Source organism: Enhydra lutris, unplaced genomic scaffold (assembly GCF_002288905.1).
Source record: "Enhydra lutris kenyoni isolate GAN:26980312 unplaced genomic scaffold, ASM228890v2 scaffoldscaffold21, whole genome shotgun sequence".
Classification (NCBI taxonomy): Eukaryota; Metazoa; Chordata; class Mammalia; order Carnivora; family Mustelidae; genus Enhydra; species Enhydra lutris.
In genome coordinates, this window is record NW_019154105.1 from 13,206,952 (window position 1) to 13,222,797 (window position 15,846).

Genomic DNA, 15,846 nt, shown 5'->3' on the forward strand with positions numbered 1-15,846 from the left:
GCTTGCATTCCCACCAACAGTGTAGGAGGGTTCCCCTTTCTCTACAACCTCGCCAACATCTGTTGTTTCCTGACTTGTTAATTTTAGTCATTCTGACTGGTGTGAGGTGGTATCTCATTTGGTTTTGATTTCTATTTCCCTGATGCCAAGTGATATTGAACACTTTTTCATGTGTCTGTTGGCCATTTGGATGTCTTCTTTGCAGAAATGTCTATTTATGTCTTCTCTCCATTTCTTGATTGGATTATTTGTTCCTTGGGTGTTGAGTATGGTAAGTTCTTTATAAATTTGGGGGGCCTAAGAGGATTTAAAGTGGTGCATAAATGAGGTCGGTCAAATAATTCAGTTATCTGGTGATTTGGAATGAAGATACAGTGAAAGGTCACTATTTTTCATGTATTTTACTACTTTCCAGGATGCAGACCTCTCTTTCAACTTATAATGAGAAACTAGAGAGTCTTTTTAGAAACAGAAGAATGAATACTAAGAGTTTATTTCTTTCTGTGTTAATCCATGAACATAGAAGTTATAGAGTCAAAATTGAATAATGTGGTTATATTTATAAATAATGTATTCCTCAAAACAAAATATTATTAATGTTGAAAAATATGTTCATAAATGTAAATGTTTCCTATTTCCCTTTCTTTGACTCTTAGATATCGCAACACTGACAGCAGAAAATCTTCTCAATGCTTGTAAGTTCGTTAACAAAGAGTTATCTTCTAGTGAAATTTAATTCCCTGAATGGCAAAAAAAGACTTACATTTGACAATCAATACAGTGTCCACAAAGATGTAATGGGAAGTCTGCTTTTAGAAACCTGGGAAAAGATGACCATGATTGGTCTTAAATTGATTGATACAATTGATTAAATTGACTGCTACAACTGATTTTAAATGAGAAACACATTATTACATGCCATAATGGCAGAGGGTATCTAGGGACAAGCAGTGATAATTAAGAACTTAGGACAGAAAACCAGCTACACATCAGTTTTGAGCCCAGATCCAACACATACTAACTGGATGGTTATTAATTAGTTTCTTAAACCTTCAGTTCCAAGCTGTTGCAATGATAAAAGAAGATAGCACAAACAAGGTACTTATGCTGGTTGTATTTTTTATTCTACCTATAAAAACTTTGGGCCTGGGAACTCACTGTGGTATTCTGATCATGCAAGCCAAGTTTCATGTGCTGAGACTTACATAGAATCAGCTCCCTTGCTGTCAAAGGCATTCTGCTTCCACTCTCCCACCAACAGCCCTGGGAAATATGATCCCTGGGGTTGCTAGAGTCTGTTACAGGCTGTCAGAGAAGCACTGCTCTTACCTGGGCACTGAGACTAATTAGGGCAGCTGGAAATCACCCTCTGGGGCCCGGTGACACCAACCTCCATGGCTCTTACTACCTTTCAGTCACAGCAGAGTTGAGCAACCTGGGCAAAATTAAACACAAAGCTGTATTAGATTATTTTTCTCTGATACATTTTGACTGAACAATCCTAATAGGACATTTTAAAGTCAATCATTCCAGTTGAAAATTTTAGTACTGATACAATCAAAATCCATAATTAAAAATATGTCAGGTTGGCAGAAGAGAAGTAATCAAGACAGGAATAAAAACAGCAATAAGAAAGAGATCAGCCAATTTGTATATCCCCTAGCTAGAACACTAAGCAACCAACCAGATCAGTATTCTCAACCTGACTTGGCCTATCTGAGGTTTTAATTGTACTTTAAATAAATAGCAAGAGGGGAGAGGTAGGCAAGAAAAATCAAACGGGTTTGAAGAAAGAATAGAGTTTGGTACATGACAAAGTGTATTACAGTAATAAATGATGGAATGGAAGTTAGAAGAGTGGGAGGCTATAAGAGCTTGGTAGATTCTTTGACGTTTCTGGAAGTATCAGCCATCAAGTCTTCATTATATTCCTTAAATTTTTAAAATTTGCTGTATGACCTCTTCTGATATAAGAAAAGCTAAAAGTGCCATGTAAGATTTCAGCAGGTTATAACAAGGTAATACTGCAGAGGTGGCAGCTAGAAGCTTAAGAGACATAGCAACAATGAGTAAATGAGAACTCAGAATGGAAACTGATGCATGAATATAAATTAGATTACAAATCTGAACAAATGCACAAACAGGAAAGTAGAGTCATCCCAGGCAGGTTCTCCTAGCCCACAGAGAAGCATCTTTGTTTTTATATTTCTCTGAAGGAAGTTGAGTAAAAGCCAACTTCCTTTAGGAGTTGTCCGAACAGAAGGGAGGATAAGGATGAACCTTTATACCTTTGGGTTCTGAGTTATTTGTTTTATCCTCTGTAGATTCCATGATAAGGGAGTGGAAAGAAGGAGGAAAAGAAAAGGGAGTAATATTCAGTGAGTCAAAAGTGAGACTCTTGCATTCAAAAATAACAACCACCTAGGCTGTGTTGCAGGTAAGTGGTTTTTATGAAAAGGTTGCCTTAACAATCTGATGTTTAGATTGCATCAAAGAGAACAATCTAGAATCAGAAGCAATATACACATTTAAGGACTTCAAAAGGCTAACAAAGACCTTTTTAAAAGTCTACATGTCCCTCCCCTGTGCTCCTGATGCCTTTCCATCTTCAGGGACGACTATCTCAAGACATTATCTTGTCACATCCCGGGAAGCAACTGACCATCTAAACTTTCCAATTAATTTAAATGTTCTAATTCCTGATACAAATACCTTTTTCTAATTCAGAGTTTCTTAACTTTAATAGTATTAACATTTTAGGCCAGACAATTCTTTGTTTCAGGAATAGTCATATGCATTATAGGGTTTTTAGCAGCATCCCTGGCCTCTACATACCAAAAGTGCACCCCCCCCACACAAATTATGACAACCAAAAATATTTCCATATATTGCCAAATTTCCTCTGGGGCTAAGAGTGGAGTCCAAAATTGTCCCTGATTGAGTACCACTGCTTTCATCAATGTGTACTGCACTGATTATGGCAAGTTTTTCTTATTCTCTAAATGTTAGGAACACACCCATTCCAGAAAGGGGTCTCGAAGTCAAATATCATTTTTATTTCAAGATGTCTTGTGGGTCATATGACATAGACTTCATTTCTATAAACATTTATTGAATTCCTTATAGGTGATAGGTTCTCCATGATAGATTCTAAAAATATATATACCTATATATTTTTTTAAGATTTTATTTATTTATTTGACAGACAGAGATCACAAGCAGGCAGACAGGCAGGCAGAGAGAGGGGGGGAAGCAGGCTCCCTGCTGAGCAGAGAGCCCAACGAGGGGCTCGATCCCAGGACCCTGAGATCATGACCCGAGCCAAAGGCAGAGGGTTTAACCTACTGAGCCACACAGGCGCCCTCATAAAAATATATATATATATTTTTTAAAAGATATGGTTCCTGCCCTCGAAAAAATTTTTATTAATGAGGCTGACCATCTCTAGTAAAAGATACCATAAACTTGTTAGGGAATAAGCTCAGTGCTTTAGTTAGAGTAAGATGACATAGTCAAGAGAATCAGAGACAGAATTAGAGGGAAGTTGTATGATTACTGCAGATTTTCTTTAAAGACTTAAAAGAGTCGAGCAGTCTCTTTGGATCTAAATTGACAGGAGAGCACAGTTCTGACACAGAGAAGCATTATCACTTTGGGAAAGGGTTGGCTCTCTTTGTGTGTTACTCCTTTTAGCCAGATATGGTGGATTGTCACTTGAATGTAAACAGATTTCTGTCTACTCTTTCTCTTATCAATATCCCATTGACATTCACATCCATTCACTCTTTCTTATGAATGTTTCGGGGCAATCACTACTTTAAACAACTGCTCACAAAATTAAAAAGCACACATAGACAACCGTTACTGATTATTATCTTCCAAATTCAAACATTTCATTTCACTTGCTTCTTAGAACAGATCAGAGCAAGGCCGTACTGATATACGGAGAGCATACATGACTGATGAGGTTGGGGGAGGAAGATGTCCATCTGGTTTGAATAACTTCTCAGGAAACTTCATGTCCACAGTTAGTCCTAACTTCTCCAAGACTGTGGGCTTTTCCTCAGTGGAGAGTTTGTTTACTAGAGCAATGCATGCATAACAATAGCAATATCATTGTATGCTAGTGAACTCTATTTTGAGCAGGCTGTGGACAAGGAACAATAACTCCTTCTGGCAACAAGATAGCAGGGGGCATGGATGCCCAGGAAGGGGAATGGCCTGGGCAAGCTAGCCTGCAACAGAACAGTGTGCACGGGTGTGGAGCCACTCTGATTAGTAACAGCGGGCTCGTCACTCCTGCTCGCCGCCTCATAAAGTAAGCTCTGCACCACGGAAAGCCTTAAAGCCACTCATGCACCAAAAGCCTGATAAACGTCTTTCAAGAATATGGCCATACAACTAAGCCTCTAAATGTTCCATATTGTGACGTATACTCTCAAAATTACTCAATGAATCGGTTAAAAAAAAAAATATATATATATATATATATATATATGTATGTATATATATATTCAGGCTAGAATGGGATCTGCCAACAGTGGCACTATTATATTTGGTCCAAATGATTCTTAGTTTTGGGGTGGCTGTTCCATGCATTACGGGATATTTAGCAACATCCCTGGTCCCTCCCCACCACATGCCAGCAGCATCCCCCAGGGACTAACAATCACAAATGTTTCCGATTAACACCAAATGTCTTCTGGAGGACAAAATAGCCCTCAGTTGAGAATCCTAAGCTAGACTTAATTCAATTTTATAAAGAAACTAAATCCCAAACAGAGCACTGGTCTCCTATTTCTTTCTCACAATTATTTCATCTGGTCTTATTTATTTAGTCATAAGTATTTGAATTCATCCTGCATCCTCCCATATATATGGCAGCCCGATTTGAAATTATTATTTCTTTAAAGGGTATATTATTGCACCAAGCATTTGCTTTTTTTTAGCCCTTTGTTTGAGGCTTCATTTTACTAATTTCTATTGGTTCCTGTAGCACTTACTGCTTTGTTTGTTTTTTTTTTAAATCCCTCTTACCCTTGAGACTTTGAAGTGCACTTTTTTTTTAAAGATTTTATTCACTTATTTGAGAGAGAGAGCACAAGTGGGGTGACAGTCAGAGGGAGAAGCAGACTCCATGCTGAGCAGGGAGCCCAATGTGGGATTTGATTCCAGGACTCCAGGATCATGACTTGAGCTGAAGGCAGACACTTAAGGACTGAGCCACCCAAGCACCCAGACTTTGAAATGTTCTCACAGCACTATTTTTCTGTGTTTAATATACAAACCCTTGATTAACAAATAATCGTAAAAGTCAGAAATATCTTCCTGTTTATAGTTTTTTTTTAATTATTTTTATGAACATATAATGTATTATTTTCCCCAGGGATACAGGTCTGTGAATCATCAGGCTTACACATTTCACAGCAATCACCATAGCCCATACCCTCCCCAATGTCCATATGTTTATAGTTTTTAATAATTGTAAAAGAAGATTTGGGCTATTTCCTTAATTTCCATAAATTTACTCTGTGTCATAATCTTGCCCACTTTTTATTTAATCTTACCATATTTATCTTTCTAAATACTCTTGAGCCTTCTGGACAGATAAAATGAGTTCCCATGGCTTATCTTTTAAAATATATTTTATGGGGCACCTGGGTGGCTCAGTGGGTTAAGCCTCTGCCTTCAGCTCAGGTCATGATCTCAGGGTCCTGGGATTGGGAACCCGCAACTGGCTCTCGGCTCAGCAGGGAGCCTGCTTACTCCTCTCTCTGACTGCCTCTCTGCCTACTTGTGATCTCTGTCTGTCAAATAAATAAATAAAATCTTTAAAAAAAAAAAAGAAAGAAAGAAAGAAAAAGAATGGAATGTTAGTTTTGGGCTCCTCTTAAGTGATCCACAAACACAGCGAAGTATCAAGGATATTACAATTCATGAAAACTACCATTACCCCACACACGATAATGACATTGCTGTTGTGCAACTGTCCTCACCAGTATTACATACAAGCAACATCCGAAGAGCATGTCTTCCAGAAGCTACTCGCACATTCCCACCCAAGTCAGATGTGGTGGTCACTGGATGGGGAACACTGAAGTCTGATGGTGAGCTCCTAACCTTCCTCCACACATGGTTTGAATTTGAGTTTTTGAAGTTAAAAATAAATACTCCAAATCACAACTAAATCTGAGAAATACTTTCTCTAGATCATTTTAAAGGGGATAATGTGCAATGGATTGAAAATTATCCTCAACCACATTCACACAGAAACTATAATTTCATAGAGCTTGTATCATAATTTCCCTTAACAATGGCAGTTTTTGTAGGAATGCATTATTTAAAGAAGTAATTTATTTTCCTCCATTTTATTCATTCATTCATTCGCTCATACAATAAATATTTATCTTGATTACTACCTTTATTCCAAATACAGGTCCAAGTGTTTTGGATATATTAATGAATAAAATAGGCAAATATTCCTGTCCTCACAAAGCTTACATTTAGAGAATCTCCACAAACTAGAATAAATATTTGTTTTATGCAGATAAGTACCAGAACAAACAAACAAGACTGCAGAGGACTGGGCATTTCTAATGGAGAGAAATGAGTAGTCCTATGTGACAAGGCAATGCATCTCCATGACCTTAATAATGTGAAGATTTAGTGGCTATTTATGTTCATAAATGCATCTGAAAGCAGAAAAAATAAATTAAATTCTATGATTCAGAATTACAGTAATGGCAGAAAATCTTAAAATGATTATAAAGTGTATGTTTCTGGAATATGAATTTTTCATTTTGTTTTCTAAGGCATACATGTAATCTACTTTGTAACTAAGAAAGGAGACAAAAGCCTAATTAAAATGTATGTTTTACATTGATTTGGAAATTGTACCTACAGTTAAGAATTAATAAGCCTAGCCAGAGATATTAATATTAACTTAGCAAAAATTATATGATTTTTTTCCTTTAGGAACAAATCCTAATATACTCCAGAAAGGATTAATGAGATTATAGATAATAAAACCTGCAACAGTGAAGAGGTATATGGTCATGTGATCACACCAGGAATGTTGCATGTGGGGTTCCTGAAGGGAAATGTGGATGCCTGCCAGGTATATCTGCCTACTCCATTTTCCAGATTTTTTTCCTGTGGTTTTTTTTTTTTTTTATTCCAATTTGCTTGTGCAATGTTCTCAAAAGAAGAAAAATTCAGTATTTAATAAGATACTTATTAAATTAAGATACTAATGTGCTAAACCACTCCTGCCGTTATAAGAAGCTGTCAGGAGGTGTGGGGAAGAGACTAAATTTGGAATAAGCAATAAAGAGATGAATAGGATATTGGCAACTTCAGTCAGATTGGCTCTCTTTCACTGAGAAGTACTCAACTGAATCCAACACCAAACCTAATGATCATGGAACTTTCTTAACTGAGGGTGGTTCCAATACCCTCAATATTTTGTTTATTTAACAATGTTTACACAGCATCTCCATGTGGTAGGCACTGTATTAAGCTCTTTACAAATATTAATTTATTCAAGTTATGACAATGCTGTGGTGTATGTTTGTACTATTATAAGCCCTACTCCTCAGATGAAGAGACTTAGACTATGGTCAAGTAAATTGTTTAAACTCACACAGGTATTAAGTGGTAGACCTCAGACTTAAAACAGGGGATGCTGGGCTACATAGTCTATACTCTGAATGCCACACGAAGCTGCCTTTCCTTATGCTTAATATGCTTCAAACACCTCTGGTGCTATTTATAAGTAATAATCTCAGAGTTAACAAAAGTACTACTGCAGTTATCTAGACAGGCAGAATCAGTGGTAAATCCAGAAAAACCCTTTATTTTATCCATTCGTTTTTTATGGATTACTACGGGCCAGACCATAAGGCATTATTCCTGCTCTCTAGGAACGAGAAGACACACAAGCAAGTACTTGCAATACGTAATTATCATCTCTAATTACAGATTCCCATCTTTCAACTGTCCCACTAATCCTATTCTTCCATTCCAAGTCATGGCTTTAAGTGCCAGTTTCTCGTGATTTTATCTCAGTCCATCGCCCTCAGCCCCATGACTCTTTTCTAACCTTATGCAGCCTAGAGGTTTTATCATTTCAACCACTCAACTGACAGCCCCCTCAGCGCCTTCACCATCTTCTACGTCCCCACACCCATGCTAATAATCTCTAAACACAGAGCAATATGACTATTTCATTGGCTCCTATATGTATACTCCTGATCACAACTGGAAGAAATCTTGCAGCCTTGTAAACTGGTGTCATATAATCACAGCTGGGTCCTCAATACACTATAGAATTTTTTAATACGTCCTTCGTAGTCTACGTCAGCCTTTCATTACCTTGTTTGAACTTGTCCCTATATGCCCTTATATTCCTTAACATATGACATTTCCCTCATACTAACTAGAAAAAAGAATGGAAAAAATCATGAGAACTCCTTTAATTTCTTTTCTACATGATAAATTTATATTTGTACTTATCCCCACCTTCCAGGCTCAGGCAAACAAATTTCTTCTACTCTTCAAATCTAATCTGTTGTCTGTATTCTTCATCCCCTCTCTATCTACACAAGCATTTGAACTTTCTTCCATATTTTCCGAACTATCCCACCCCAATGGGCTCTTTCTCATATCCTGCAAACAGTATTAGGTATCTCCCTTAACATACCCTTCTCTGTCTTTCTTTTTCCCTTCTTGGCCAAATCTCTACAGAATAGTTTACCATCATTATTCCATATTCTTAACTTACTCACTCTCTATCCCACTGCTTGCAGACTTTTGTCCTATCAGACCAGTGAAAATGTTCTAGCCAAGATTACTAATGATGATCTAATTGCCAAATCCAATACAGGCAGAGTGGAAGATGGACTGGAAGCAAGTAAGCTAGAGATATTGAGATCTATTTTGCCTGAGAAAAGTAATGAGGGCTTCAACGGAGACACAGTAGGAATGAAGAGACAAGACAGGTAGACAAGACCGTGGGACTGATTAGAAGTGAGGAAGAGGGAAAAGGAGGAATACATGCTAAATTCCATATTTCTTCCTGAACAACTGAGAGAAGATGTACAAGAGATAAGGAAGGTTTGTGGAGGATGAAGTTTGGAGTATGCTAAATCTGAAGTGCCTACGTAATATCCAGGCATATATGTCCAGTGTGCCATTAGAAATAAAAACCTTGGGCTCAGAAAAAAAGTTACTAGATAAAAATCTGAAAGTTCTAATCATCTGGGTGGTAGTTAAATTCAGCACAAATACAGTTGTTCAGATAAAATATGTAAAATAAAAAACACCTAAGTAATAGAACTCTGGTATAAATGCTTTTAAGAGGCAAAGAGTAATAGAGAATAAAGATCAGAATAACAAAAACAATAAGAAATTGGTGTCACAGGATTCCAGGGATCAGAGAAAAAGGGAATAGTCAATAGTGACACATGCCAAAGAGTAAGATAGATGCTGTAAAGAGTGTGTCAACTTCAGCAATCATTTACTGGTAATGTTTAGAAGGTTTGTCAGTGGAAAGAAAAACCATTTAGAAGAAAGTTGAAAATAAGACAAGAAAATGGAAATTTCAGTATAAATTACTACTTCAAGCCTACTTAGCTATGAAAGGAAGATAACTAGGACAATGGAGGTGGTCTTAAGATCCAAAAAGGCTGTCATTTTTTTTGATGGGCAAAACTGAAAAAAAAAAAAAAGCAAGTATATGCCTGGTGGAGAAAGCCAGTGCAGGAAATGAAGACATAGGAAAACAAACAAGAGAAGATTATTGATAGAACAGTGTCCTTGATCCAGAAACCAGGTGGAGGGATTAGCCTTGCAAAGAACTAAATACCTCCATTTATCTGACAATGAGTGTAAAACAGATGTGAGCTGATACAGGTGAGCTAGGAAGTCCAAAGAGACAAAGAAATGGAGAGATGCTCTCTATTTTCTCCACTTACTCTATGAATTTGAAATAAAGACTAGATTTTTTAAAACTGTAACATAAGTTCTGTGTACTGTTTGTGGAATGTAAAATCGTGCAGCCTCTATGGAAAACAGCATGGTGGTTCCTCAAAAAATTAAAAATAGATTACAATATGATCCAGCAATTCCATTTTGGGGCATACACTCAAAAGAATTGAAAGCAGGGACAAAAATAGATATTTGTATATTTAATCCATAGAAGCATTATTCACAATAGCTAAAAGATGAAAGCAACCCAGGTGTCCTTTGATGGATAAGCAGATAAACAAAGTGTTGCATATACAAAAAATTGAGTAAAAAAGGAAGGAAAGGCTGACACATGCTTCAACAGGGATGAAACTTGAAGGACACTGTGTTAAGTGAAATAAGTCAGTCACAAAAGAACAAATACTGTATGATTCCATTCAATATTGAAATATCTAGAGTTTTTTCCCCTGTTTCTGCATCTCCCTGTCTTTATTACAGAAGAGGAGATTAAGCAGTATTCATCTTTAAAGTATAGTAATTGTATGCATCCTCTTTCTCTGTAGGGTGACTCCAGCGGACCTCTGGTACAGATTAGAAAGGCACTTGGCCTTGCTGGCACTGTAAGCTGGGGAGATGAATGAGCTCTCCCAAACAAGCCTGGTGTCTACACTCAAGTAACACACTATCAAGACTGGATCTTGTCCAAAACTGGTCTCTAGTGCAGAACTTCTTTATAGTTTCAAATTTGAAAATCAATACCCTTGTTAAATGTGTTTGTAATTTCCAAACCACATTTAACTTAGAGTACCTTTCTTTATGTGCATTTAATGTTGCAAATATAAAGATATACAATTTTAGAATTATGAAAAATTTTGTATACTAGATTTTGAAAAGGGGATAGTGACAGCAAGGAACCAGGAAATATAATTTCCCCTTTACTCCTCTCCAGACTGAAGGTAATTATATGAACAAATATGGACTACAGTTTACTAAGGAGGTCTTCTCTACTGATTTGTAGATCCAGGTCCCTTAGGAAATCATAGTATAGGTGTTAGGGATAAGCTCCCTTCTGAGTGTATAAATAACCCCCTGCTAAATCACACGCTGCCACAAGCTCCATATATTGGTAGGTTGTAGCCTAGTGAATTGCCATTTAGTGCCTATAAAAATTTCCAAAGAAAATTTGTCTACTGTTATGCCCCAATAATGGGTCCGTGATTAAAGGAGAGAGACTGATATAAAGCGAAGGTCAAGCAAAGCTTTATTTCGCGCCAAGCATCAAGAATCTAACCGAATGTTCGGGGATGCACCTCTTACAAGAGAGGGCAACCCTTCTCTGTTTCACAGACTAGATTTTAAGGGCAAAGGCCATGCGGTCAGGCCTGGCCACGCACAGGTGACCAATGAGATTGTAACACACACAGGAAACTCCACAGTGATGCTAGGTGACCAACTGAATTACAATTTACCCTAGTAGACATTTGAACCAGCCTATCAAGCCTTGATTAGGATTGGTGCCAAAAAGGTTCCCAAAGGGCGGGGGGCCCCTACTCCTTAGTAGCTAGGGAGACAGTATGCAACCCCCCACTGATCAGATGTCTCCACCTGGCCTGACCCACCCTTGTATCTGGGCTTTGTTACCTGGAGCTGGTTTCCGTGACTTGTTTTTAAGTGAATCCCCTGGGGGAAGGGGAGCAGGGACAGTTTAACTTTAATGAAAGCCTCTTGCTAAATAGGTCCTTACATCTACATGTCTTCTTTCCTTCTTTCTTTGTGCCAATGCAATCTCTTTTCTATTTATGGCTTCCTCACTTTGATGACCCAAAATAGCATGTTAGTCCCATGGGGTACATTGAATAAATCCCAATGCTTGTTGACTTGTTCTGTTTCTCTTCCATACGTAAGTGAAGTCAGAAGGTGTTTCTCACATACACACACGTAATAGTAAAATTATCCTCAGGCACATGGACTATTTTTCACTATGTAGGCTTGAACATGCTATGCAGATAACACTGTATTACATAGCTCCACTCTCTTAAAATTCCTCAACAATATCAATTATCAGCCAGAATAAATAACATGGAAATTTTGCCTTCCCTTCACTTTCCTTTTGCCTACACAGAAACATTCTACCTGAGGGCACAGGAAGTGTATAAATGCACTGTTAGGGCTCATGTCAACTTGCCACATAAACAGATCAGTTGGCTTTTATCATGAATATTATCTCATGGCGGTACTTTCCCAGACTGCGCTCCAGGCCTTCTCTTTTTCATCACCAGTATTCCTACAGCTACCACTAATAGCTTTCATTATGGTAGAAATTTTGTCCATAGACCCCAAAAATAATTAACAGTAGCTAACATTTATAGATCATTTACTATGTGCCAGGCACACTTGACATGCATTATTACACTGAGCCCTCACAACAAGTGTGTGAGGATGGCTCCCTTGTCATCTTAATTTTATAGATAAGGGAACTGAGACAGAGAGAAATGAAGCCCAGAGTTTATAACTGGCTGAGCTGGGATTCAAAATCAAACAACCGGATTCCGGAACCCACACTTTAAACAGCTATGTTCTGTGATAAGGCTATAACCAAGATCCACCTAGCATAGTATTCTAAAATATAATATTTGTCGTAGACTATATAGATTAATTAATATAGTAGCTCTATTATCTGATGGATTTTTAAAATGCTTTGACATATCTCAAGCTATACATTAATAAGAATTAGTATTCCTCCTCTTTAATTTTTTAGAAATTAAGTATTTACAAAAAACTATATGGATATTGGGATTGGATTCGTCAGGATTCGTTGGTCACAAGTGAGATAAACCCAACTAACACTAGCTTAAATGAAAAGAACACATTTTCAACCCAGTTAACTAAAAATCTAGAGATCCATGTGTGGCAGAGCTGAAGCTAGCTCTAGGGGCTCAAATAGTGTCATGATCTCTAGCCCCATCTTAACTTTTCCCTCCTTTGTCTTCATTCACGGCCGGATGCTACCACTGAGGTAGTAAAGACCTGCTCACTGGCTCTAGGATTAGGTTTTCTTTAGCACGAAGCTAACAGTCCCACAAAAATATGGCCCTCCTGCTCTCTGGCTCCAGTAAAAAAAAAAAAAGAAAGAAAGAAAGAAAGAAAAAGAAAAAAGAAAAAAATCCTGAGGCTGCCTATGACGAACCCAGCTTGGATCAGGGTATCCCTCCGGGTTGGGGGGAGGGGGGAGGCTGTTGATCAATAGCCCCTCAGAGCAGGGAGGGGCATTTCAAGAAAAAAAAAAGAAATGTTGGCTGACAAAAAAATAATGGTCATCTATTACTCTGTGCAAAATGTGCTATCTTCTGAATCAATACCAGTGTTATTCTAAATTATATTACCTCACAACAGATTCCATATTTTCGTTTGTTTCTTGTTTTAACTACAGATTTTACATAAAGCAATATCATGCTGTGCATATTCTGGTATCTTAGAAAAAAAGCAAGATGATTTAAGTCACCAGTATTCTTCTTTACCTGACTTCTTTGTGTATAGCAAGTGTATGATATTACTGTGGGGGCAAAAAATACAAATACTTTTTATTTTGGAAAATAAGTTGACATAAAAACAGGTATGGTAAGTAAGCACATTTAAGGAATCTGCCACTTCAGGGACTCCTGGGTGGCTCAGTTGTTAAGTGTCTGCCTTTGGCTCAGGCCACGATCTCAGGATCCTAGGATCAAGACCTGCATCTGGCTCCCTGCTCAGTGGGGAGTCTGCTTCTCTCTCTCCCACAACCCCTGTTTGTGTTCCCTCTCTTGCTCTCTCTCTCAAATAAATTTAAAAAAAAAATCTTTTAAAAAATAAAAATAAATAATTTTTAAAAAGAAATCTGCCACTTCCAAATAGGGTCAGCTTAAGTGAATAAACCTGCATAATGATACACTCTGGGATGACAGACTTCCTTTTCCTCCTCTTAATGAGAGAGACTGAACAACAGGGAACACCAGTTAGAATGGTGGCTGCCCACTGGGGCAACAATGGGTCTCTCCAGATTCAGGCATTCCTGCTCTAAAATAGTACCTGGCAAGACTTAAAAATGAGAACTTTGAGACAATAGTGAAAACTCAATATACTTATATTATATTTATATTTGAAAACTCAAATAAGTATAAATAAATTATTATCAAGTTTATTAAACAGGTAATTTAAACATCATACAGATAACAGGACAAGTAAGTTCCATATGTTGAAGTCCACTTTTTCTGTCGATCCCTCTTTACTGCTAAGTAGTAATATTTTAATTAATTTATCAGGTTCACTTCTCAGTTGGTTTCTTCTTCCGCCTGTTCCAACTCCTGTGACGGCTACCACCTGAACTTTCCAGCATCTCTTTCAGCATCTTTGTGACCGTTTACACTCAGCTGTGGCTTAAAGACTCTTTTATCAGGTAATTTAATATCTGATAAAACCAGTTTTATTAGAATTTGCTACCCTTACTGCAGATTAATATTTTTCACTTTGAACTCTAATTTGTCTCATTTTTACTCAGACTGCTGCTTTTCAGGACTCTTTCGCTAAGCAAACTATCCTTGTTATGCCACCAGAAAATGCATGTAGCATTGTTCAAACTCTTCCTACCATAATTTAACTTCCCTCAGAAGATCTTATAGGTTAGGTAAAAAGAGGCTGGCTTCCTCAATGATGTTCATCTAGACTTTTCACTAACTAAACAATACAAAACTAAAGCAAAAACCTTTGTAGATAGTTTTGTTTTTTCCTTTCCAAGGATTGTCTTGTTAAAAGAGAGAGAGAGAGCGCCATACGACATACATTTTCAAGTATGAGCAAAAAACAGTCTTGTCACATTTTCTTTTAACCCTTCACTAAGTGGGGGTTTTAATATAAAGTGACATTCTTTATCTAAAAGGAAATTTCTTATTTTCCCGTATAGTTCGAATGACATTTCTTAAAATTTTTTCATATTAAGAAAACATAGGGGCTGCTGGTTGGTTAAGGGTCTGCTTTCAGCTCAGATCATGATCCTGGGGTCCTGGGATGGAGCCCCGAGTTAGGCTCCTTGCTCAGCAGGAAGTCTTCTTCTCCCTCTGCCTGCAGCTCCCCCTACTTGTACACACACACTCTCTCTCTCTCAAATAAATAAATAAAATCTCTTCTTAAAAATGTAAAATCCATATTATAGGCTCTCAGTCTATATTTTCAATATCTACAATTCTGACACACAGAAATAGTTGTTAAATTAATGAAAGAATGAATGAAAGAGTAAAGCTTGGAAACTAGTTCTTTGGCTATTAAAAAAGGCATATCCAGGGGGGCACCTAGGTGGCTCAGTGGTTAAGCCTCTGCCTTCAGCTCAGGTCATGATCTCAGGGTCCTGGGTTCGAGTCCCACATCCGGCTCTCTGCTCTGCAGGGAGCCTGCTTCCTCCTCTCTCTCTGCCTGCCTCTCTGCCCACTTGTGATCTCTCTCTGTCAAATAAATAAAATCTTTAAAATAAAATAAAATAAAATAAATAAAAAGGTATATCCAAGAAATGAAAGCACAACATTTTAATTAATAGAAATCTGTGCATAATAAAAGAAAATAACAGAAAATTATTTTGAAGCTGACAGAGAACTTAAAAACCATGTCAGGAATTTTACAGGTAAGAGCTGAGACCCCAGAGGCTTGAGAATCACACAAGAATATGGGGATCGCTGGATTCCCAACATTGTGCTCTTTCTTCTCTACTATCTCCATTATGAAAATATAGTTTAAATTTCATTGCAGAGAATGGTATTGCCCTCAAACGCTGATTTCCTAGGATGATCTTTGAGTAGATTTTCTGGTTGTGGGGGACGTTGCTGTTGCTCCACCCAGATGCCTCTAACAGACGCG

The 15,846-nt window shown here is 37.6% G+C and overlaps 1 protein-coding gene across 1 annotated transcript in view; it reads left to right on the forward strand.

The window, feature by feature from the left end:
- LOC111148832 (transmembrane protease serine 11C-like) overlaps window positions 1-10,685 on the forward strand; it is a 40,532-nt gene extending 29,847 nt beyond the window's left edge. The window contains 7 exon segments of the mRNA XM_022505654.1: window positions 657-695; window positions 4,147-4,318; window positions 4,783-4,789; window positions 5,855-6,107; window positions 6,976-7,005; window positions 7,008-7,117; window positions 10,530-10,685. Of these exon segments, the coding sequence (XP_022361362.1) occupies window positions 657-695; window positions 4,147-4,318; window positions 4,783-4,789; window positions 5,855-6,107; window positions 6,976-7,005; window positions 7,008-7,117; window positions 10,530-10,685 (767 nt within the window).
- The last annotated feature ends 5,161 nt before the right edge of the window (window positions 10,686-15,846 follow it).